Genomic DNA, 26,740 nt, shown 5'->3' with positions numbered 1-26,740 from the left:
TGTAGTGGTTAGCGCTGTCGCCTCACAGCAAGAAGGTCCGGGTTCAAGCCCCGTGGCCGACGAGGGCCTTTCTGTGCGGAGTTTGCATGTTCTGCCCGTGTCCGCGTGGGTTTCCTCCGGGTGCTCTGGTTTCCCCCACAGTCCAAAGACATGCAGGTTAGGTTAACTGGTGACTCGAAATTGACCGTGAGTGTGAATGGTTGTCTGTGTCAGCCCTGTGATGACCTGGCGACTTGTCCAGGGTGTACCCCGCCTTTCGCCTGTACTCAGCTGGGATAGGCTCCAGCTTGCCTGCGACCCTGTAGAACAGGATAAAGCGGCTAGAGATAATGAGATGAGATGAATTTTTCTTCTTTCTTTAGTGTTCTGCCTGATGGTAGGTCCACTCTCAGCCATCAAAGTTTCTAGGGAAGAATTACAATAGTGGTTTCCCGTTGCCTTCTACTGGATTATTATAGAAGTTTTCTCCTCTCAACCATTCACACCTATGGAAACTGACCACTCTCAGTTGAACCTAACCACATGTCTTTGGACTGTGGGGGAAACCCATGCAGACACAGGGAGAACATGCAAACTCCACACAGAAAGGTCCCCATTGGCCACTGGGCTCAAACCCAGAACCTTCTTGCTGTGGGATGACAATGCCAACCACTGCACCACCATCCATTCATCCATCCATTATCTGTAGCTGCTTATCTTGTTCTACAGGGTCACAGGCGAGCTGGAGCCTATCCCAGCTGACTATAGGCGGGGTACACCCTGGACAAGTCACCAGGTTATCGCAGGGCTGACACAGAGACAACCAACCATTCACACTCAATTTAGAGCCACCAATTAACTTAACCTGCACGTCTTTGGACTGTGGGGGAAACCAGGGCACCCGGAGGAAACCCACGCAGACACGGGGAGAACATACAAACTCCACACAGAAAGGCCCCCATTGGCCACCGGGCTCGATCCCAGAACCTTTTTGCTGCGAGATGACAGTGCTAACCACTACACCACCATGCCGCCCAAATAGTTTTTACAACAAAGCAAATAAATACATGGATTACATAAAGAGCTGACAGTCATATGAACGGAGTCACTTCAAATGAAAACCAATTGCAATCTCTTAATTGAAGTACCACACACAGCTCCTGGTCTCTAAATTAACGGAGACGAAACCTCAATGTAAAACAGATGATGAAGCCAAGTAAATACAAAATCAATCACTTTTGTTGAAAATTTTTTACTGGTCCAAAAATGTGAGCATTTTATACAAAACATATTTACAAAAAACTGTTTGCGGTTGTTGATACCAAGCAACATATTTCCCCAAAACACACTATGTAGCCAAAAGCATGTGGACACCTGAACATCAAGAGCCATATGTGGTTCTTCCCCAAACGGTTGCCATCATATAGGATGTCCTTGTATTCTGAAGTGTTACAACTTGCCTTCACTGGAACTAAGAAGACCAAATGCCTCTGTTCCAGCATGATGTCCCTGTACACAAAGTAAGGTCCATAAAGACATTTGTCAAGATTCGAATGGTGTCCTGTACAGAGTCCTGACCTCAACCCCACTGAGCACCTTTGGGATGAACTGGACCGCTGACTGCGCACCAGGTCTCCTTGTTCAACATCAGTGCCTCACCTCAATAATGCTCTTGTAGCGGAATATACCTCAAGTGCCCTTTTATTTGCTTCTATCTATCTATCTATCTATCTATCTATCTATCTATCTATCTATCTATCTATCTATCTATCTATCTATCATTGCCTGTTTGCACCGTGGGTCAGAGAGGACTGTTATTTCATCTGTGCTGTATGTCGAGCATGTATAGCATATTTGACAAAGTTGACTTGACTTGAATGATCATAAATTCCCACAACCACATTCCAAAATTTAGTGGAAAGCCTTCCTAGAAAGGTGGAGGTTATTTTAACAGTAAAGGGGGATTAAATCTGGAATGGGATGTTCGACAAACACATATGGGTGTAATGGTCAGGTGTCCACAACCTTTTGACCATATATAGAGCATTTCAGGTTTGGAAATGGCTGGTCTCATCATAAAAAACACTCATATGGCAATATATACAACATCCATGAGCCACTGCAAGGCATTTTGCTGGTTTTGTGACGTTAAACAGTCACATGCACACCAAAATGGATTCAAGGAATCCAGTTTCAATTTGAACCCCTTCAAAACAAAATAATTAAAAAAATATGAGCTTTGACGTTGGAAATCCAGAGTCTGTACTTGGAGATGGGTATTGTTACAAGCCGAGCAAAGTTTTAGCTTCTTCACTTTGTGCCATCAAGCTCTCGCTGGCGTACTTCTGGAGCAGCTCCATCTTTTTTCTTCTGACCAAGGCTTCTTCGATCTGTGGTGAATCAATTTAATCATGAAAGTGCAGGTTAAATTTTTTTTTAGCTCAAATTAGAAGACATGGTGCATGAATAGTTGACAAAACAATTGTTCTGTATTTTTTCTAATTTTTTTAAATAAATATATATAAATAAACACACACACACGTGCTTGAAAGTTTGTGAACCCTTTAGAATTTTCTATATTTCTGCATAAATATGACCTAAAACATCATCAGATTTTCACACAAGTCCTAAAAGTAGATAAAGAGAACCCAGTTAAACAAATGAGACAATTATACTTGGTCATTTAGTTATTGAGGAAAATGATCCAATATTACATATCTGTGAGTGGCAAAAGTATGTGAACCATTGCTTTCAGTATCTGGTGTGACCCCCTTGTGCAGCAATAACTGCAACTAAACGTTTCCGGTAACTGTTGATCAGTCCTGCACACCGGCTTGGAGGAATTTTAGCCCATTCCTCCATACAGAACAGCTTCAACTCTGGGATGTTGGTGGGTTTCCTCACATGAACTGCTCGCTTCAGGTCCTTCCACAACATTTTGATTGGATTAAAGGTCAGGACTTTGATTTAGCCATTCCAAAACATTAACTTTATTCTTCTTTAACCATTCTTTGGTAGAACGATTTGTGTGCTTAGGATTGTTGTCTTGCTGCATGACCCACCTTCTATTGAGCTTCAGTTCATGGACAGATGTCTTGACATTTTCCTTTAGAATTTGCTGGTATAATTCAGAATTCATTGTTCCATCAATGATGGCAAGCCGTCCTGGCCCAGATGCAGCAAAACAGGCCCAAACCATGATACTACCACCACCATGTTTCACAGATGGGATAAGGTCCTTATGCTGGAACGGAGCGTTTTCCTTTCTCCATACATAACGCTTCTCATTTAAACCAAAAAGTTCTATTTTGGTCTCATCCATCCACAAAACATTTATCCAATAGCTTTCTGGCTTGTCCACGTGATCTTTAGCAAACTGCAGACAAGCAGCAGTGTTCTTTTTGGAGAGCAGTGGCTTTCTCCTTGCAACCCTGCCATGCACACCATTGTTGTTCAGTGTTCTCCTGATGGTGGACTCATGAACATTAGCCAATGTGAGCAAGGCCTTCAGTTGCTTAGAAGTTACCCTGGGGTCCTTTGTGACCTCGCCGACTATTACACGCCTTGCTCTTGGAGTGATCTTTGTTGGTCAACCACTCCTGGGAAGGGTAATAATGGTCTTGAATTTTCTCCATTTGTACACAATCTGACTGTGGATTGGTGGAGTCCAAACTCTTTAGAGATGGTTTTGTAACCTTTTCCAGCCTGATGAGCGTCAACAACACTTTTTCTGAGGTCCTCAGAAATCTCCTTTGCTCGTGCCATGATGCACTTCCACAAACACATGTTGTGAAGATCAGACTTTGATAGATCCCTGTTCTTTAAATAAAACAGGGTACCCACTCACACCTGATTGTCATCCCATTGATTGAAAACACTTGACTCTAATTTCACCTTCAAATTAACTGCTAATCCTAGAGGTTCACATACTTTTGCCACTCACAGATATGTAATATTGGATCATTTTCCTCAGTAAATAAATGACCAAGTATAATATTTTTGTCTCATTTGTTTAACTAGGTTCTCTTTATCTACTTTTAGGACTTGTGTGAAAATCTGATGTTTTAGGTCATATTTATGCAGAAACAGAGAAAATTCTAAAGGGTTCACAAACTTTCAAGCACCATTGTGTGTGTATTTTATATATAAAATTTTTTAACTTTATTACTGATGAGCTATGCAATTTCACTGAATGCTTGTGATGCACAAAGCATAAAACCACAATGAATTATGTTGCTCAAATTATTAAATATTTTATTATCAACTGTGCAGCCCTGACCAACACACGCCTAATTCAGTCTATAGCAATACTTTCTGTTTGACACAGTATGACATGCAGTTTCTCACCTCTTTCTGTGATGGCACAGGGACATGAGCAATAAAGCTTTGTGCTCCATCCTCCCCGTCCATCTGTCCCCTCATCTCATCATCAGACTGGGGGGGGAATAAAAATCATGTTAGAACAAAGAACACTCAATGATCAACATATTATCTAATAGCAACCAATTTATGAATGAAAATAATTTTGAAGAAATTGATTGGATAGTGAAATGTTAATAAGTATCGGGGGGGGGGCTACAACAGACCAAGCATTTTGGCTGCTACGCATTCTGATTGAAACCTAAAAACGTTGTACAGTGCATGGTCACAATCCAGTTTAGTAGTCATGACACACCCACAAGGGACAAACTGGATTTGCAGCTTCACAGTGTAAGGTATCAGAAGTGTAGCACTATACTTGTACCATTACCTCATCATTTTTAACAGCATATATATACTCTTCCTCTTCTTCCACTTCTTTTGCGCCGTCACCCCCAGCCAAACGAGCTTCTTTTTCTGCTTTCCACTTCTCAACAGCCTCTGCTATTGCTGTGAGAAAATGAAAAAACATACCAATGCATTAGAAGACATACATTTACTTTAAAAATGCAACACAAAAGAATTAACCACCCTTGAACATTTTTAAAAAAATTATTTTGTGGCACTGATATGGACTTTGGATTTGGGGTTATATATCATGACTACACAAAGGCCGAATCCCATTTCACCCCTTGGACCAACCCCTTGGCCCTTCCCCTCCATTTTGCGCGTTCATGTGAAGGGGTAGGGGTATCCCAATCCCAGTTAACGCGGAGGGGTAGGGGAAGGGGGAGGGCTTCTGTACCCCTCCAAACAGAGATTTTCCTGGAGCAGACTCCGAACGAAGGGGTTTGAGTGATTTCCCACAATGCCATGCGGATTTCAGCGAGATTTCATGCGGATTTCATAAAGATGGCGGTTCCCGCGGCGAAAGATTGTCATAAATGTATTTTCTCCATTATTTACGTGTTTTAAGTTGTTATCCAGAGGAAACACGCCGCTTGATTCGCTTTCAAGCTGAGAATGAGCAGCGATTTCTGAAATCCAAGCTGCTGCTTAAAAGCTTTGGGAGTGAGTATTGTTTTCGTTTGCTTGACTGCGTACGTTTTGTTCTGTTATTCTCGCTTTTATTGTTTACATGAGTGTTCTGACACCTCATTCTGTCGGATGTGGTGCACGAAGCGCCAAAGATATCCCATTCAGTGGTGTTAGTTAACAAATCACACCCTGCCAGCAGAGATTTCTGGCTCTGACTGTAGCGGCTGGTCGCAGCCAATGACGCATTTGGTTGCGTTTTGCTAACGTAAACGCTAACGGAGGTACGCGATGACGTATGCGATCGTTGAAGGGCTATCCCAATATGTAAGGGTTGAATTTCAAGCCCTATCCCTTGTAGCTCAGTTTCAAGGGGAAGGGCCAAGGGGAAGGCGGAGGGGAAGGCGGAGGGGTAGGGGTAGAAATTAGAATTGGGATTGGGCCAAAATAGCCCATAATATTGAAGTAGGGAGAAAAGGACAGCATTAGTTTTGCAACCAAGAGGCCAAGGGTAACCGTGAAGAAGTTTGAGAGATCCATAACTCCGATGGAAGAAGCTCTTCCCAGGACAACCACAGCTCAGACCCTCTACAAACCTGGGCATTACGGAACAACGGCAAGAACAGGGGGGAAAAAATCGTTATGAGTCTGCTAAAAGGCATGTTGGAGACTCAGCAAACATGGAAAAAGTTTTGCTGGTCTGACAAGACCTCAACTGAGCAGCTTTAGTGCAAACCCAACACGGCCCATCCCCCGATAGTGAAGCATGGTGGTGGTAGCATCATGCTGTAGTGATGCTCCTCATCAGCAGGTACTGGGAAATTACTCAGAATAAGAGCAAGATGGATGGAGAAATCTACAGGACAATCCAAGATGAAATCCTGTTCCATGTTACAAGAGACTTGAGAGGTGAGCAGCTGCTTAATAAGTTGCTTTAAATGACAGTCTAATATTTCCTGACCCGAATCCGTGCACAGCCATTTGGATGTTACATGTCAGTCAATGTTGTCTTCTTGGAACATGCAGAGTTGTGATGAGATACCTTGACTGAAAATCCTCAGGCCTTTCTAAGTGAGCCAAGAGCTTGTGACTGAAGGTCACATGGTATTGCAGAATAGCTGACTGGCTCACCAAACTTCAAGCTGCATGTCTGCCATTCAGATAATTAACCCAAATAGCAAACAGATGGCTAGGGATATGACTAGCGTGCAAGGCCACAAGTCTCTCAACATACATAAACAAAGACACCTTTTATATCCACATCATTATGAGGACAGCCTGGTGACTTTCTGTGAAACTGTGTGTGTGTAATATAATGAAGTGAAATCACGTTTTAGCAGTAGTACGAGTGCCTCGTGGTGAGATGCCTTTTCCAGAGGCACGAGGCAGTCAAACTGGGTTTGTTCCTCATTTAACTGATTGTGATTGTAACTAAACCACAAGCGAGATGCATCTTGTTTCATACTTTAGTCCAAGATGACTGCAATCCTCGATACGTCAGACAAATTATTTTGAACATATGCTTTTTGGTATTTTCATATTACATACAATATTTATATTCTGGAGAGACAAAAATCCACATTTTTACGCTCATCAATCCATGTTTCGCTTTTGGTTGCCTAATTAGTTGAAACTTGCAGGTTTCCTAAACATTTCTGAAAAACGACTCTTGATGAAAGAAAATCACTCTGTATAATAAATGCACAATTATGGCACATGTTAACAGTTTAGATATGGCCATGGCCAAATGGTTAGAGAAACAGCTTTAGGACCAAAAGCTCACTGGTTTGATTCCCTGAACCAGCAGGACTGGCTCAAGTGCCCTTGAGCATTCTGATGTTTGAGGCGAACATTAACTGATGCTCTTGATTTGTATCTGCATGATTTTATACATTGTGCTGCTGTCAAGGGATTGGCTGATTAGATAACTGCATAAAACAGCAGGTGGATGGGTGTACTTAATAAAATGGCCAGTGAGTGTCCAAATATGGTTGTAAATATTTAAATACATATTTACAGAGGGGAAGCAAACAGGATGAGAGCTATGTAAGGCTGTATGTACAACCATTTATACCACAGTGCTGCTGAATTCTCAGTTCTGAAGGTGCGGATTAATATTCTATAACAGCGACTCAGGCAGTAGTGAGTGTACATACAGGTTATAGTCTGATTTGAGCATTTAACTTTGAATACAGACCCATGCTGCAAAACAACAGACAAGCGTGTGATGATTTAGGCAGCTTGCACGATGCGAAACAGATAAATAACTTTCCCTTATGCTTTTGCCTCACAGTGCCAAAAACTAAAAAAAACTATCATCAGACATGTCCTGATTGCTCAACTACATTTAGAGTGAGGGGACATTTGTGTACATTTTTCGACTGGACTGTTCCAGCCAAAATTAACAGGTATAAATGTTGCTGATCATATTACAGCAATAATCAGGGAACATGTTCCTTGCAAAGCACTACATTTAAAAAAATAAAATAAAAGGGGGGGGGGGGGGGGGGGGGGGGTTAACATGCCCTACCTTGTTTCTCATATTCTTGTTCCAAGGGCACTAATACACCATCATCCTCATCTCGGTAGCCATAATACTCAGCATCAATGTCCTTCATGAGTTCACCCCTTGTTTTCCTGGGTGGTGCTATAGCTATAAAAGACAATTAGATATAAAATCACATGGTCCTGAGGCTTTACCATTCGGATTTTCTGTTGATGATGAAAATTTAACTCACGCTCTTTTTCAAATAGCTCTCTGACTCCAGGTAGGTCTTTTGCAGCACCAAAATATTTGTAACCTCTGTTTCCTGGCACTTCTTTGCCCTCATGATCCAGCATCTTTGGTCCGATTCTCTAATGAACGGGTAGACAAAATTCAGAAGATAGAATCAGCTCGAAAGCATTTGTAACTCTACGTACAAGTACACAGTTATAACTAGACCATACGGAAGTGCTCCAAAGTAATAACTAATCATTACTCAAGTAGCTGTAGCTATTGAGCTATACAGAATTGCACTAGAAATCCGTATATAGGGTGGATTTCAAATACGTACCGCGTAGTCAGGGCCTCCCAGCTCTTTGATTCGAACCTCCCAGTGTCCCTTCTCACGGAGAAGCTTGTTGATTTCATCATTCAAGTCACGGATCTTGAATTCCCCTAAACCAGCTTATTCATTTAAAAACAACAGATGATCATTACATAGTTCCAGCTGTAATGGTGAAATGTTATAGCTGTGACCAAACAATACACTACCCGGCCAAAAAAAAATAAGTCGAACGATAATATTTTGTTGGATCGCCTTTAGCTTTGATTATGGTGCACATTCACTGTGGCAATGTTTCAGCGACCTTATGCAACATGTCACAACATTTATTTCCACCCAGAGTTGCATTAATTTTTCGCAGCAATTTTGTATTGCCAACAGGCAAGTCGAACCACTCCATAAACTCTTCTACAGCAAGTCCCAAAGACTTTCAATGGAGTTAAGGTCAGGACTCTGGTGGCCAACTGATGTGTGAAAAATGATTCCTCATGCTTCCTGAATCACTCTTCCACAACCGGAGCCCTAATTTTATGCCCATACCACCAGGGAAGGGAAAAAAAAAATCCAATGATGTGATCACCTGGTCATTCAGTACATTCAGGTCGTCAGCTGGACTTAATTTTGTCGTCACATAACGTTGCTGAGTCTCAACCTGACTAACTGAAGCAACCACAGATCAGAACACTGCCTCCAGAGGCTTGTACAGTGGCCACCATCACTTCCATGTGCTTCTTTCAAATAGAGTAAATCTGGACTTCTCAAACCACATGACCTTTTTCCATTGCTCCAGAGTCAAATCTTTATGCTCCCTAGCAAACTGAAACATTTTCTCTGATTAGACTCACTAACAAGTGGTTTTCTTATGGCCACACAGCTGTTTAGTCCCAATCCTGAGAGTTCTCATCACACTGTGCGTGTGGAAATACTCTTAATTTCACTATTAAAAACATAGCTGAGAGTTCTACTGTCTTTTTTTTTTTTATATGATTCGACTTCAAGCATTTAAAGTGATCTCTGATCATGGTCAGTCAGGATCTTTTTCCAATCATGTTTTTTTTTCCATGAAGTTGACAGTTCACCCTCATCTTTCCAGGTTTTAATAATGTGTTGAACACTTCTTAACCCAATTCCAGTCATTTCAACAATCTCCTTAGTTGTTTTCTTTGCTTGATGCAGGACAATAATTTGATGATCTGAGAAACAGTCACATCTTTTCCACGACCACGTCTTCCAAAATGGTTGTTTAAGAAATGAGAAGCTACTCGTTGCATCAGTTAGGGTTAAAAGAATTGTTGCCAGCTGAAACACATTAATCACTGCAGTAATTATGCAGTCAAAGGCTCTTATGTATCTGCTCATTTAAATCCAAATGGTGACTTTTTTTTTTTTTTTGGGCCAGGCAGTGTACCATTAATATACAGTTTCAGATATGGGTCTCTAATCACTTTTATGCACGCAAGTGCTTTACTGGGAAATACACCACTTGTATCTTTCATATGAGCTACATCCAGGACATGGAGAATTAAAACCATGATATAATTCTCCATGTGTCACTCATAAGGATATCGATGAATTGTTTTGATAAATTTAGGTACTTTGTTTGTGAATGTGTCGATATAATAAAAAGAAAATTACACATTGGCTTGAAAATATGAAGTTTATCTTCTCTTTGAAAAACTTGCATTTTTCATATGAAATACATCGCGGATCTGAGTGAAGTATTTAAATAATATTGGCTGGCTTCGGGTGGTCTATCAGATATATTCCATTCAGCTAGCATGATACTGAACGAGTCGAAGACGAGCTCAATAATCATGCTAGCTGAATGGAATATCTCTGATATACCACAAAAAAAGCCATCATTATTATACATACACACACTCTTCATATCAGCATTCTTGAAAGCCAGTGTGAACTTATCCGCGACTTTGTGCTGTTAGTGCAACAGTCCAGTTACCTTCTAGCTGGTGTAGTGTTAGCGCAGGCCAATGCTAGTGCAGTCAAGCCGAATATTATTATTTTCCCTGTGTAATTTACTTAGTTACTTTTAAAATCAACAGACAACTACACATAATGGTGTGACCTAGCAGTCAAAATTCTCTGAAAATCTTCCACTTTTAATGAAGCAAACCTCGTGGCCATGTCTGTTTACAAACTCTCACATACCCCTTTTCCACCAAATCAGTTCCAGGGCTGGTTCGGGGCCAGTGCTGGTTCACAACTCGTTCAACTTGCGAGCCAGCTGAGAACCAGTTTGCTTTTCCATAGCTCGTGGTGCTAAGGGAAGCCATGTCATTACGTCGCTGTATACGTCAGTTACGTCGCTACGTTTGCATAAACCTTGGCGCGAATATCGAAGCAAAAACAACACGGAAGAAGCAGCAGCAACAACAATAATAATAATAATAAATGACTTCGCGTTTGTACAGCTGCTGCTTCTCGTCACTTAAAAATGGCAATCTTTCACGGTCTTAACAACTCCGCCCCCCCGCTGACATAAGCGGTTCTTTCCTCTGGCCCAGCAGAGTTGGTGCTAGCCTGGAACCGGTTTTTCTGGCCCCAGAGCCAGGTCTTTGTCAATGGAAACAGAAAACCCGGTTCCAAACTAAGCACTGGCCCCGAACCAGCCCTGGAACTGCTTTGGTGGAAAAGGGGCAACAGTCACTCGCTAGCGCAGAAGTTTTACATCTCCAACATATCTCTTTTCCAGTTTTTCGATGTCCATTGGTATGTTTTTCTCTTGTAAATATGTGTAAAGAATATATAACAAAGTTTTGGTAGCCTTTCGGGTGTTCAGCGCGTCTTCGGTTTCAGTTTATTTATTTAGTGTTTAAACCTAGGACTGGATTAGCCTCGTCTTCTCTCTTTCTGACAAAGAAATGATTTCTGCTGCACACGCGCACAAAGTTTTGTCATTGGATCTTTGCTTGAGCTCTAATGTGTGACATGTCTTGACAACGTGCAATATTCTAACAATATTGCACGCTTATTCTCCATAGGAGAGAGTGGCGTAATACATGGAGGATAAGCGATATGATACAACTCCAATTCCAAAAAAAGTTGGGACGCTGTGTAAACTGTAAATAAAAACAGAATGCGATAATTTGCAAATCATGGAAACCCTATATATTTCATTGAAAATAGTACAAAGGCAACATATCAAATGTTAAAACTGAGAAATTTTATTGTTTTTTTTGAAAAATGTATGCTCATTTTGAATTTGATGTCAGCAACACGTTTCAGATAAGTTGGAACAGGGGTAACAAAAGACTGGAAAGTGTAATACTAAACAAACAAACAAAAAAAACCTAATTTGTTTAATTGGCAACAGGCCAGTAACAAGATTGGGTATAAAAAGAGCATCCCAGAGAGGCGGAGTCTCTCAGAAGCAAAGATGAGGAGGGGTTCACTGCTCTGTGAAAGACTGCATGGGCAAACAGTGCAACAATTTAAGAATAACGTTCCTCAATATTAAATTGCAAAGAATTTGGGGATCACATCATCTATGGCATACATCATTAAAATATTCAGAGAATCTGGAGAAATCTCTGTATGCAAGAGACAAGGCTGAAAACTGACATTGGATGCCTGTGACCTTCAGGCGACACTGCATTAAAAGCAGACACGTGTCTGTAGTGGAAATCACTGTATGGCTCAGGAACACTTCAGAAAGCCATCATCTGTGAAAACAGTTCATTACTGCATCCAAAAATGCAAGTTAAAACCAGATATAAACAACATCCAGAAACACCGCCACCTTCTCGGGGCCGGACCTCTTTTATGATGGACTGAGGCGAAGTGGAAAATTGTCCCCAAGGTCTGACGAATCAAAGGTAGAAATTCTTTTCAGAAATGGACATCACATCCTCCAGGCTAAAGAGGAGAGAGACCATCTGACTTATCAGTGCACAGTTCGAGAGCCAGCATCTGTGATGGTATGAGGGTGCATTAGTGCACATGACATGGGTAGCTTGTACATCTGGGAAGGCATCATTAATGCTGAATGATGTATACACGTTTCAGAGCAATATGTTGCCATCCAGACAAAATATTTTTCAGGGAAGGCCTTCCTTCTTTCAGCAAAACAATGCCAAACCGCTTTCTGCACATATTAAAAGTGTCATAAAAGAGTCCAGGTGCTAAACTGGCCTGCTTGCAGTCCAGACCTGTCTCTCATTTAAAACATTTAGCACATTACGAAGTGCAAAATACAGCAAAAGAGACCCCGAACTGTGGAGCAACTGAAATTGCATATCAGGCAAGTATGGGACATTTCTCTTTCCAAACTATAGCAATTGGTCTCCTCAGTTCACAGACCAGGGCTTTACATTAACTTTTTTGCTCACCGGCCACTGTGGCTAGTGGTTTTCCCGAGTCACTAGCCATTCAGCCTTTTCACTAGCCACAATTTTGTTGCCAGGAAATCAAAGTTTTTTTCTTCACCATGATACGTTAAAGTTCGGAAGATCTAGACTTAATTATGAATGGCAGCCTATAATATCTCTCTACAGTAGCACTCAAGTATTCAGTGCTGTTAAGGTAGCTCCCTATATGAAAACATGCAACCAATTCAGACAAAAATATAAACAGAGTATTCTGTTTATTGAACTCAAATTCAAGCCCCTTACAATATGAAATATCGTATAATATGAAAAAATAACATTCAGTACAACTGAACTGAAGGCGGCACGGTGGTGTAGTGGTTAGCACTGTCGCCTCACAGCAAGAATGTCTGGGTTCGAGCCCCGTGGCCGGCGAGGGCCTTTCTGTGCGGAGTTTGCATGTTCTCCCCGTGTCCGCGTGGGTTTCCTCCGGGTGCTCCAGTTTCCCCCACAGTCCAAAGACATGCAGGTTAGGTTAACTGGTGACTAAATTGAGCGTAGGTGTGAATGTGAGTGTGAATGGTTGTCTGTGTCTATGTGTCAGCCCTGTGATGACCTGGCGACTTGTCCAGGGTGTACCCCGCCTTTCGCCTGTAGTCAGCTGGGATAGGCTCCAGCTTGCCTGCGACCCTGTAGAACAGGATAAAGCGGCTAGAGATAATGAGATGAGAATGAGATGAGACAACTGAACTGATTCTAATATTAAAAGTCCAATTCAAAGCATTTATCATTGAAAAACATTTGATGTTTTGATCTGCAAGTATTATGTGTATTATTATGCATATTATGTATTATCTATTAATAGTGTGTGTGTGTGTGTGTGTGTGTGTGTGTGAACATGTGTAGAGAGAGACATTAAATGTCCTCATTACATTCATCATCAGATGAGTCTGAATGGTCCATGAAAAATGGTCTTCGTGACCTGAGGCTTCCAGCAGGCCATAAGTTGATAGCTAGGGCGAGATCAACTTCTTTACAATCGCGTGAACGTTTCTAAACAGCAGCTCCATCCTCTCCAGCTCAGCCGACTTCACGACAGCCAGGGACTGAAAGCAATGCTGTCCTGTAGTGAACCAGCCGTCTTTGCCTGTTTTGATGTTATAGTACCGATGTGTGCATTTGACTTTTCATGGTCCTTTATAGTTTCGAGTTTAAAATTACTGGTGCCTGTCTTTGCCAGACTTTCTAGTCTTCGCAGTACATGGTATTTTCAGTTTTACTATGAACTAGCCAATCTCACCCGAACTTCTATTGGTCATTGAACTGTCTTATCTTCCTATTAGTGTCTTGTTCATCTCCATGGCCGCAGCCAGCTCTGAGGCCCCTGCGGTCCGGACCTTGGTCATTTTTAAGAGCTGAAAATACATTTGTACGCTAAATATTCAACTGGATAAAAAAAAAAAATAACATTAAAATGTCTCCGTAAAAAGTGCATTGTTAATGATGTTAAATGTTGATTCTGTCTCTGGTGCGCGCGGCTCTGAGACCAAGAACACAAAAGCGAATGAGCACACGCACGACTCGGGGGAGGAACGCAGTGCAGGAGACACGGGGTTTCCATGGTAACCATCAGCGCACTTTCATGAAGCACATTCATACAGGAACCTGTGGTGTAAAGTGAAAGTGGCCATGTTTTGCCTCTAGTGGCTTTCCATATAGGATGCGCCATCAAAACCCTATATTCAATATCTTGAAAGAGGCTAAAGAGGAGCTCATATGACTCTCTGAGCAGATCGGGTTTACTTTTCAGGTTTACTCCATACTACATGCGCAGCAGCGCAGTTGTAGCCTGCCTTGTTTGTGATTTTAAAAATAAATCATTTGATAAGCCAAAGCAATAGAGTGGAAAGTTTCAATTTATGTTTGCCTTGGATAACTTTGCCTAAAATATGGTGGTGTATACTGATTTTTTTTTTTCCCAGAATTTTTTTTTTTTTTGTGTAGGTGTAATGGATGCCAGATTGTTAATGTAGTTCTATAGGCTACATGGTTAGGGCAGCCTTTCTCAACCGGGGTGCCGTCAAAAAATTATATAGTCTAACATTGAAATAAATAAAATGATTTAAAATTCCAAAAAACGATAGTTACACTAATGCAGACCATCGCCGCCTCATGCATCATCAAAATTTCTCTCATGGCCCCCTTTCCCATGTCACAACGTCACTGCCGGGGTCAGCGTGACTGCGTATATTTTATATGGGGGTGCCTTGAGAATTTGCATACTTCTGAAGGGTGCCATGACTGAAAAAAGGTTGAGAAATGGTGGGTTAGGGTATCTTTTGTTCTCATTGCTTGGGCCAGATCAAACCATTAAACAAGCTTAAATTATTGTTACTCTTGCCACATACATGATTTTTTTTTTCAAAACTGATGATATTCAGTTCAAACACCATTAAAAGTAATTTCAGGAATAGATCTCTTGTGTGGAGTGTAATTCACCCCTCTCATTTAAATATGGCGAAAATTTTTCGGCGTGCGCTTTGTGCATCATGGACCTCGGTGATTTTAAAATGCTGCTCCGGCCCTGCTCATCTCTGCCCCTTTTTCCCTGAGCAGCAGGGTTTGAAACTCCAGCTATGTGCCGCCACATAGTGCGCTTGTCAGTCGTCAGAAACTTTGTTGCTTCGTTCATTAACCGCAGGTTACTGTATCACTGATTTTATCTGAGACGTTAACGAACGTTCTAAACAATTCTAACATGTTGTCAGAATGTTTATGCAGGTGCTCATGGGAGTTGTAGGCGCGTAATATTACATTGCAATGCGTTTATTATATCAGATGCCTCCAGAGAAAACTACAATTAAAATATATGGTCATACCACAGAATAAACCACCCGCCAAAGTGGCTAGTGAGACTAAAGTCATTACCCGCCAAAGCCGAATTTTACCCGCATTTGGCGGGTGGGTGGGTGCTAATGTAAAGCCCTGTCACAGACGTTTACAGAGTGTTGTTAATAGTAGAGGTGATGCAACACAGTGGTAAACATGCCCCTGTCCCAACTTTTTTGAAATGTGTTACTGACATCAAATTCAAAATAAGCATATATTTTCAAAGAACAATAAAGTATCTCAGTTTCAACATTTGATATGTTGTCTTTGTACTATTGTCAATGAAATATAGGGTTTCTGAGATTTGCAGATGATCACAATCTGTTTTTATTTACAATTTACACAGCATCCCAACTTTTTTGGTATTGGGGTTGTAGAAATATTGCATGCTATCAATAAACCCGCTAGAAGGGAACAGAATACATGTTTTTATTCCATGGAAAAAGTGGCCTGTGTGTATAATAATTCCCAATATTTCACTCCGATGATGTCACTCCTAGTGTTTTCCTGCAGACTAGATGCGTGTTGTCAAAATGGTGAACCGGTTCAAAATTAAACTTCATTTGATTAACTTGCATACATTTTTTTTGTGGATGTGTCCATATAATATAAACACTACATGATGGCACGAAGATATGGCGTTTATCTTCTCGTGTTGAAAAATATGCACATTTTATATATACACATTCACCACTTGAAGATAAACTTTATATCTTCACGCAACCATGTAATATCCTTTAGAGAGAGACACACACACGCCATGATTCTTAACATCCACAATAGTGTTTCTGTCGACACTAAAGTATGTCCAGGAGTCCTGTGTTCTGTTCAGGAAATGGCAACAATTCTTTTAACCCTATCTAATGCCGCTTTTCCACTACAAACGCGGCTGAGCCGTGCCGTGCTGAGTCGAGCTGAGCGGGGCTGTTGGAGTTGCATTTCGACTACAACCGCGCTGAACCGTGCTGGCTGGAAGTGGGTGGACACATTGGGTGGAGTTAGCGAAAGAGGGTGGACGTCACGTGATGTCGTTAAGCAGCGCAAACAGTGACATCAGTGACAGTGGCGGAACAAGTCAGAGCCGGGCCGGGGGCGGGGCAAATGACCGGGCCCTTTATTAAAGCTTATCATAACATCATTTTAGGCTACAAAATGTCCGCAACTGCGGTGTTTACCAATTTCAACACTACCGGGTGCAACTATGTTATTTAGTACATCAAGTCCTTCAAACGAACATGTAACTCAGAAACAAAAAACATTAGGATACTGTACATGGCTCATAATAAAACATCAATAGCCTATACTGCGCACATTATTTGAAGGGCATACGAATGAGCGCTCAGAGGTTGCAACAGTGACAGGAAGAGTCAGAAATAAAAGGAGGGCGGTGCAAACCTCACTGAATGCACTGTGTTTACCAATTTCAACACTCCGGGGTGCAACTATGTTATTTTGGACATTAAGTCCTTCAAACGAACATGTAACTCAGAAACAAAAAAACATTAGGCGACATACTGTACATGGCTCATAATAAAACATCAATAGCCTACTGCGCGCATTATTTGAAGGGCATACGACGAGCCTTGCGCTCCGCGAACTCGTCCACGATGCTCTGTATGTCACTGATTCAGTGAGCTTTTAAGCGGTAGTCTCACGACCCGGATAGTAAACAATAAACATGGAGGACATGGAGTCGTTAGTGTTGCTGGTCTTGGTGCTGTGGCTTGTTGTCACCGACAACGGCAAGAGCGTATAGATGAGGCGAGGCGCATAAGGCTTCAGAAATTCTCGTAATTCGTAATTCTTCTTCTTCCGGGTTTGCGGTGTTTACAGATCCCAGCGCGCTCGCGGGGCGTGTGTGGGCATGTGAGGACACTCCTCCTCACCAATCAGTGCACAGGGGAGTGTCTGCTCACGCCCCCAACCTCACTCGGCACGGCTTGGCTCGCTTCAGCCCCACTTCAAAACGGTGCGAGTTTTAGGGGCTAAGCAGGGCTGAAGCGAGCTGAGTCGTGCTGGTTTTTGGTAGTCGAAACGCGAGCCGTGTCGGGCTGAAGTGAGCTGAAGCGAGCTGAAGTGAGCTGAAAAAGGGTAGTGGAAAAGGGCCATAAATACGCACCATTTCTGGTGAGCAAGCCTGCCACATTCTGGTTGTCTTAAACTACTTCCCCAATTTGAATACACTGATATATTCAAAGATAAAATTATTCAGTCACAGAGAACATGTCCAACCTCTAAACATTCCTAAAAATTGTTTCCCCTAACTGACCCATGATGCATGGTGTGATGAAGAAAAAGAACACTGAATACCATTGAATGTGCCATGTAAGGCAGACTTAATTTTCACAAGTTATTAAAAGGTATGTACTAATTGCATAATTCAAGGATCCCAGCAGTAATTGAAAAAAATTGAGGAATGTAAGAAACTATCAGCAGGGGTCAAGGGGGCTGCAAGCCCCCTGAAGCTGTTGAGATTTTAACATTTAAAGATGCTGTAGAACACATTTTTTACATAGAAAAGCAACAGAATTTAACAATAATGTGTATCTATTTGATGCCATATTTTGTAATCAATGACATAAGTGGCAAAAAAAAAAAATCGTTATTTATAAAAATTAGATGAAAATGTAGCTTTGAAGAATATACTTCTTCTAACCCGGACACTGTTCCGCTATCTCTTTTATGGACGATGTCTTTTTTCCACGACATATTCAGGGCTGTGAAATTGTAAATAAGAAATCCGAGGAAAAGGGGGGGTCTGGGGGGCACAGCCCCCCCATCATAAGCCGGGGGTCTGGGGCCCACAGGGTCCCAGACACCAAGCCATTTTAGGTGTTATATGGTGTATTCTAGGGCTGAATGATTTTAAGAAAAAAAATTGAATTGCGATTTTTCTGGCAGATATTGCGATTTCGATTTCAACCACGATTTTTTTTTCTTTAAACCGAGTTTCAGTGCAAATTAATTAATACAATGAATTCCATAAAGCTAATGCAAGAACGAAAACTGAGGTCAACAGATTTCAAATGTAGGCCTGTTTATTAACATTGAGTGCCTGAGGAACAAGTTATAATAACTTAAAATAAAAATAAAAAGAGAGCCATCTTTCTTAAGTAAACTTTTGCTTCTTTTACTTTTCCCATCTACAACATATCAGACATAAAAATAAAGGTTGATCAATGGCTCAGCAGCATCAAAATATTGCACTTTTGTAAAAGAATGTACATAAGCATTATAAATTATAACTAGAGCCAACAATTCCCCTGTGGGAAATAATGGCCCTTTTCCACTACCCTTTTTCAGCTCGCTTCAGCCCGACACGGCTCGCATTTCGACTACCAAAAAACAGCACGACTCAGCTCGCTTCAGCCCTGCTTAGCCCCTAAAACTCGCACCGTTTTGGAGTAGGGCTGAAGCGAGCCAAAGCGAGCCGAGTGAGGCTGGGGGCGTGAGCAGACACTCCCCTGTGCACTGATTGGTGAGGAGGAGTGTCCTCACATGCCCACACACGCCCCGCGAGCACGCTGGGATCTGTAAACACCGTAAACCCGGAAGAAGAAGAATTACGAAAATTTCTGAAGCCTTATGTGCCTCGCCTCATCTATACGCTCTTGCCAGTATCTGTTGGCGTTGTCGGTGACAACAAGCCACAGCACCAAGACCAGCAACACTAACGACTCCATGTCCATGTTTATTGTTTACTATCCGGGTCTTGAGACTACCGCTTAAAAGCTCACTGATGTCACTGTTTGCGCTGCTTAACGACATCACGTGATGTCCACCCACTTTCGCTAACTCCACCCAATGTGTCCACCCACTTCCAGCCAGCACGGTTCAGCGCGGTTGTAGTTGAAATGCGACTCCAATAGCCTCACTCAGCTCAACTCAGCACAGCACGGCTCAGCCCGACTCAGCCGCGTTTGTAGCGGAAAAGTGGCATAAGAGTGATGCAGTGGCTGTAGCAGTCGCTATTGCAGGGCCCCTCCCTCCTGTGTGTGTGAGAGTGAGCGAGCAGCCCCTCCCCCACCCGCGCGCTCAGACACAGAGACAGAGAAAGCGCAGTTTCTCCTCACAGTGCTCCCTCCAAACAACGGGGATTTACACAAAAACGGAAGGAGATATTCACAAAATTCTTTCACACTGAGCGCCACAAGGCTTTCCTGAACGTAATTTTTTTTTGTCTGTAGTGTAAAAAATGAGGACAATTTATTGACGAAACAAAACATGGGTCAGTTTAGGAGCACTGAGAAAAACCGCGGCTTTGACGATCCCAAAATCGTGTTGTCCGAGATCGCGATTTTCGGTCGAAAACGATAGATCGTTCAGCCCTAGTGTATTCTGAGCATTTCCTGCAAGTAAAACATTGATCTCAACAAGTAAATATTTGACTAGTCTTGGTCTTCATTTTGCCATATAAAATACCTATCAACAGTTTTCTCTTTTAAAATGAAAGATCCATGTAAAATACCTTGAAATATCTAATAAGTGCCTATGTATTTTATCTCTTAAATCAAAATAAAAGTAAAAAAAAAAAGTGTAAATAATTTAAAGAAATGTTAATAAAAGAAAAAACTGATAGGCCTTTCAAAATGACTTTGTGAAAAATCATGCTCAATATTTAAGTGAGAGATACCTGTTGTCTTCCAAATTACACTTAATTCTTGTATTATGTCCTGGCTTTTTCCAAGAATCTGTCACATTTCTCTTGTCTACAGAGCAAAAGTTTAAAAAAAACCCTAATGTTTCTTATCTAATATATTATTTACATCTTTTCCTTTTACTTCTGGCTCCTTCTATTCCTCTTTGCATCACTCCCAGCTATTTCTTTCAATTCATCTTTCAGTAAGGCTATTAGTTATTAGTTCTATAGTGTTTGCATTCCTCTATTAAAGCTATTTACAAAATGTTCATAGTCTGTCAAACAGCATCTAATGAAAGTCTTTTAATTTTCTTTTCTTTAACACCATCTCTTTCAGTTTTGTAAACTTGTTCTTTTTCATCTTTTCCTTCAGTCTGTCTGTGTGTTCTTTTTTAGCCCTCTTTGCATCTCTCTCAAACACCTCCTTAGCTTTCCTTTTTGATGGCATCTTAACTATGTCTGATCTTACACCCTGTACGTACAAAATTCACGTACGCGGTGCCAGGTCACGCAATAGCTATTTTTAGCTCTGTCATGCACTCCTGAGCAGTGTTGCCAGATACTGCTGACGTTTTCCAGCCCAAAATATATTCAAAACCCACCAAAATGCACTTGAAACCACCCAATCTGGCAACACTGCTCCTGAGTCACAGTCAAGACGTGTTCCATGCTCAGCTGGCATAAAACTCCGCGAGTCCGGCTGTATTGAGCCGCCGGTCTCGTGCAAGGCGATTAAAACCGACTAGACCCCCCCATGATTTTTAATGCAAAAATAGACGTTTTGTGAAGATGATATTTTTCGCGACAGAATCCGCGGAAATTTCACAGCCCTGCATATTGAATTAAGTTCAACGCATTAGAAACAAAAGCACGAACGGAGTTAAAACACATTTTCTAGCAAATGGGCGCAGCCATATTGTTTTCTCGTTCTATCGCGTACAGTCTCGCGGTATTTACATCAATTTAACTTCCGAGTGTTCCCGAATGTCAACGAGAACAAACAAAGCTGACAAAAACATCGCTAAACAAGCAAACCAAATCAGAACGTATTCTGCTGGTCATTTTACTTAAACATATTTTTAACGGATATACAAGAGATTAAAAAAAAAAAAAAAAAAAAACCACCACCACTTTGGCTAGAAAAATAGCGGAATTCCGCTAAATAGCGGACGTCTGGGATCCCTGATAATTAAATCTAAAACAAGTTACTAACAATAACAGCACATACACTGAGTATCTGTGAATGGATTTCTGAGCTGCTGTATGACAAAGTACATACCATTCTGAATTTGTGCCACCTTCTTTGAAATTTCACTGATGATCTATAAGAAAAGTTCAGAGTAAAAAAGGAAAACATTCATGAGCAAGAATATTTATATGAGTTTATAAAAACTTAATTTCTGAGATACACTGAAATAAAAAAAAAATTGACTAATTACAAAGAAAACGATAATCAGCCATATAAATTTTTGTTTCAACTTTTACAATTGGTATTTTTGTGTATGTTCTACACAAACTTGTATGATAATGCATGCTGGCCAACATGGCAGCTGCAACAAGATAAAGTTCTTGTTGCAAATTAAAAACTGTTTTTTTTTTTTTTTAAATAATTCCAAGGATAGATGGGCATGCAACTAGCATTTTGAAGTACAATGTTGCAGAACAGGAATTACTCTTCTGGCCTTTTGTTTTGTAGGGGTATTCAAAGAACATTTTGCTAAGATATAATCCAAAAACCCAATTATTAATGCTTCTCAACAACAAATACACTTACTTTGGATTACATGATGTAAAATAGAGATTTTCAACAAACCGCTGAGTTTACAATAAAAACGTTAACTAGATATTCTGAATCTGCAATAAAACATTTGGCTTTGCAGAATTCTCTGTGCCTGAACATGGCCACTGTCTAGAGACACATCATAGATTCATAATTAAATAAATTTCTCTTACCTGCCGTCTCCATTTCTCTGCTTTAGGCAACTCGTTGCATTCTGAGGCGAGATATGGCCGTCTTTCCTGGAAGTTACACAAAGTAGAAAAAAAAATAGTTACCAATATGATTAGTACAATAATCTGATCCAATTACAGTATTTTAATAACAATAGATATGATCAGAAAACAGGTGTATAGAAAAGACACAGATTATGATCTGTAATGAGCAAGCCAGAGGTGACAGTGTTAAACTCTCCGAGATAACATCTCAAGAAGAATCAAGCCAAAAAGGGAGCACAATCTCTTCTGGTATTATACCGGGATAATAAATCATTACAGTATAATGCTTAAATCCACATATAACACAAAATTAAAGGGCTGATAACACGAACATGACTCTACGCATTTTCTTAAATAAACTATACAACATGGCAAACATGTTAGATTTCTGTTATAATTACGTGAAAAGAAGCTGTTGTTACGCAAATATCCAACTTTTAATTGCACAGCGCAAGAAAACTGGGTCCGTGGCTCGCGGCCATGTTGTGACGTCAGCGGAAGAACATGCTGCGGTTCACTGGCTGTTCTACTCTGGTTCTACTCAATGGAAATGGCGCATAAAAACACCGGTGAACTCTCTAGTGCTAGCTCTTCCTCTTCTGGGAGTCTAGAATTGTGTTGATCTCTTCCAAATAGAATCTATGATAGCCTACCCTCTTTACCCTTTGCCTCTCGTTGCTAGGCGGCAGTTACATGAAAGCTGCAAGTTTTCACAAGCAAATACATGACTGATATCATGCCGACTTTATGATTACATTTATGATTGTCATGTAGAATCTATAGCTCTACGTACCTTTATCTTATGTCATTTCACAACACATGTTCTGACAGGAGGACTGTCTTTGGATCCGGCATAGCTACTAGTAGACCCCCTCCGGAATACTGGCAGTGTTGCCAGATTGGGAGGTTTCCCGCCCAGTTGGGCGGTTTCAAGTGCATTTTGGTGGGTTTTGAACATATTTTGGGCTGGAAAACTTCAGCAGTATCTGGCAACAGATACTGCTGACGTTTTCCAGCCCAAAATATGTTCAAAACCCACCAAAATGCACTTGAAACCGCCCAACTGGGCGGGAAACCTCCCAATCCGGCAACACTGTGTAGGCACTGCTGATGGTAGTAACACACGTTTGCGCTGAACTGAACACCCAAGAGATTCTTTTAAGCTGGGAAGGGTGTCAAAACAATCCAAATCGAAGTGTTCAGAGCACAGGACGGATGTTGGTGAGGGCTCCCACTTGTCACGAGTGCGCCTGACTTGCTTCACCCACTTCGCATGCAGCTTGGAATCTCTGGGAAACTTGAATAAACTTACCCCATCCTTGTGGGTTTTGGAGCAAAAGCCGGCAACACAACGCGAAGGCATAATAACTATATATATATATATATATATATATATATATATATATATATATATATATATATATATAATGTATAATAAAAATACTAATAATGATAAACTGAACACCTGTCGCATCAACAACAAACTGGCAAGTTAGGAGGAAGGTTCTTTCGCTGACGTCATATAGCTCCTCATCCTCTTTCGTCTCCTGGGTGCTGCAGCCCCGTCAAATTTGCCCAAATAGCCGCGTTTATCATCATAACTTGTAAAATAGGCGCCTTCGTGAATTAATATATGGATCATCGGGAATTACTTTTTATGTTATAAAACATCGCCAAAGATGTCAAAAACGTGTCATCAGCACTTTAAGCAATAATCTTACCTTCACTTTCCCTTCTTCTAGCTGGGCTTGACGAAACCTGGCTAAGGCCGTCCTGCAGAGGAAACAGGGAAGATTAAGTGCTCAACTAATAATGAATAGATTCTTCAGCTTCAGCAACATAACTGAACTTTCATTTTATTACTGTGCAAAAGCCTTTGGCACATGTAAAGAAGTGCTGCAGACTAAAATGGCTTAAAAATAATGAAATTAAATGTTTCAACATAAAAAACACCTATAAACAGTAAGGATATTGTAATAAATAAAGTAAATATCTGGTTTGAGATGACCCTTTGCTTTAAAAAATAGATAAATAAATAAATAAATAAATAAAGTTGTCTCAGATACAGTTAGTGCAGTTTTATAAGGAAATGAGGAGCTGTAGGCTTTACTGAGCATTTTGCTATGCAAAAAGATCAATAGTTCTAACTCTGGATAACAAAAAAGTTCTTCCGGACACGGTCACATTTGCTTCTTAATTTTGCAGCAAAACCCAGTAGCCTTCATTATGTTTTCTCTTTTAATCTGAAAATTAGTCTCTTATGTAATATGCTGCTCAGATACAAACTTTTTCCCTCTAACATTTAATTTTGTGCTGGAAAATGAATGTTTGGAACTTTAAAATGTTTTTGTACTGACTCGATAATGTAAAAAAGTCATAAAATAGAAATCCATAGCAAAAGTTTGTATGAAAAAATAGGGTGCCTAAGACTTTTGCACAATACTGTGTTTTTATATAAAACACACACATTATATATGTTTATATAAAAACACAGTACTGTGCAAAAGTATTGTGCAGAAGCAGAATAAGAAGATATAATTGAGCACTGCACAGTACACATTCACAAAATTTGGAAACCACCAGAAGAAGGTGGTTCAGAACTGGTTAGATGACGACCTAGTATTATTGGATTTGTCGAGATGAAAACAAATAACTATATATTATATATAAATAAAACCACACAGCCACACACAAAAGATATACAAACACTACACAAGTCAATACTTACATGGCCTTTTCGGCGTTTCGAGCCTGTTTTATAAAACACATTGATTTGCATGTTAAAACACATGATAAAACACATTGTTAGGATTATAGATAAAGTTTCAAACATACACATTCTAGTGAATTAAGAATATACAGAGTGCCAAAACGTAACATTAACCAACAACATGTAGCCGTTGTTGAGACAGATAGATTTATTTAACTAACTAATTTATCAGTTATACATAAATGTATGCTTACCATCGCCGGTTTTCAAAGCAGACACCTTCACGTATGAGCACGACGACGCAAAAATATGACGTACAGCCAAGAACTTCCGTGACGCTGAAATATGACGCAAACAGAAAAGAAAAAGACAAGGCTGTTTAATTTACTCACTCGTATAACAGTTTGTCACCAAATTAAGTACATTTAAGGAGAGCCTCAGGGTTGTGAATCTCCCGTCATATAGATTTTTTAAATAGATATTCTTTTTTTATTTTAATTTTTCCCCAATATTGCATCGCCATCCTGTGGCACAGGACTGCCAGTACAACTTATAATACAAGTCTACAGTTTCTATACCCAGTTGGAAGATTATCGCTCTCAATACCTATTTATTTAAGGACATTTAATAATAATTTAATAAAAATTATTTTTTAATTAAAAAATGCTGCATTTATATATATATATATATATATATAGCGTGTGTGTCTCATCATTATCTTCCGCTTTATCCTGTTCTACAGGGTCGCAGGCAAGCTGGAGCCTATCTCAGCTGACTACGGGTGAAAGGCGGGGTACACCCTGGACAAGTTGCCAGGTCATCACAGGGCTGACACATAGACACAGACAACCATTCACACTCACATTCACGGTCAATTTAGAGTCACCAGTTAACCTAACCTGCATGTCTTTGGACTGTGGGGGAAACCCACTTGGACACGGGGAGAACATGCAAGCTCCGCACAGAAAGGCCCTCGCCGGCCACGGGGCTCGAACCCGGACCTTCTTGCTGTGAGGCGACAGCGCTAACCACTACACCACCATGCCGCCTCCCCTCTCTCTCTCCACACACACATAAACAGCATATATACTGTATGTGTGTATGTGGGCGGCACGGTGGTGTAGTGGTTAGCGCTGTCGCCTCACAGCAAGAAGGTCCTGGGTTCGAGCCCCGGGGCCGGCGAGGGCCTTTCTGTGTGGAGTTTGCATGTTCTCCCCGTGTCCGCGTGGGTTTCCTCCGGGTGCTCCGGTTTCCCCCACAGTCCAAAGACATGCAGGTTAGGTTAACTGGTGACTCTAAATTGACCGTAGGTGTGAATGTGAGTGTGAATGGTTGTCTGTGTCTATGTGTCAGCCCTGTGATGACCTGGCGACTTGTCCAGGGTGTACCCCGCCTTTCGCCCGTAGTCAGCTGGGATAGGCTCCAGCTTGCCTGCGACCCTGTAGAAGGATAAAGCGGCTAGAGATAATGAGATGAGATGAGATGTGTGTATGTATATACGTATGTGTGCATATATACACACATATATAATGTGTGTATGTACACACACATATACACACGCTAATGCTGTAAAATTAATGCTAATTTTTAGCATATATATTTTTGCTAAAAATGCAATTTTTTAGCATATTTATTTTAGTGTATGTGTACACACACACACACACACATACATTTAATGCTGTAAAATTAATGCTATTCTCCTGAGAAATGCATATATTTGCATTTCTCAGGAGAATAGCATTAATTTTACAGCATGGATAGTGAT

At 40.8% G+C, this 26,740-nt stretch overlaps 1 protein-coding gene across 1 annotated transcript; it reads right to left on the bottom strand.

The window, feature by feature from the left end:
• Nucleotides 1-1,215: 1,215 nt before the first annotated feature.
• On the bottom strand, nucleotides 1,216-25,272 carry isy1 (ISY1 splicing factor homolog). The gene is made up of 11 exons (XM_060910781.1): nucleotides 25,230-25,272; nucleotides 24,994-25,016; nucleotides 23,987-24,038; nucleotides 22,224-22,289; nucleotides 21,550-21,592; nucleotides 8,430-8,542; nucleotides 8,112-8,229; nucleotides 7,904-8,026; nucleotides 4,730-4,848; nucleotides 4,327-4,413; nucleotides 1,216-2,369 (listed from the first exon to the last, which is right to left on the bottom strand). The coding sequence occupies exons 1-11, from the start codon at nucleotides 25,230-25,232 to the stop codon at nucleotides 2,262-2,264; spliced, it is 855 nt and encodes a 284-aa protein (XP_060766764.1). The 5' UTR covers nucleotides 25,233-25,272; the 3' UTR covers nucleotides 1,216-2,261.
• Between the last annotated feature and the right edge of the window lie 1,468 nt (nucleotides 25,273-26,740).

Source organism: Neoarius graeffei, chromosome 26 (assembly GCF_027579695.1).
Source record: "Neoarius graeffei isolate fNeoGra1 chromosome 26, fNeoGra1.pri, whole genome shotgun sequence".
Lineage (NCBI taxonomy): Eukaryota > Metazoa > Chordata > Actinopteri > Siluriformes > Ariidae > Neoarius > Neoarius graeffei.
The sequence above is the reverse complement of the archived record's forward strand: the minus strand, read 5'-3'. Positions and strand labels throughout refer to the sequence as shown.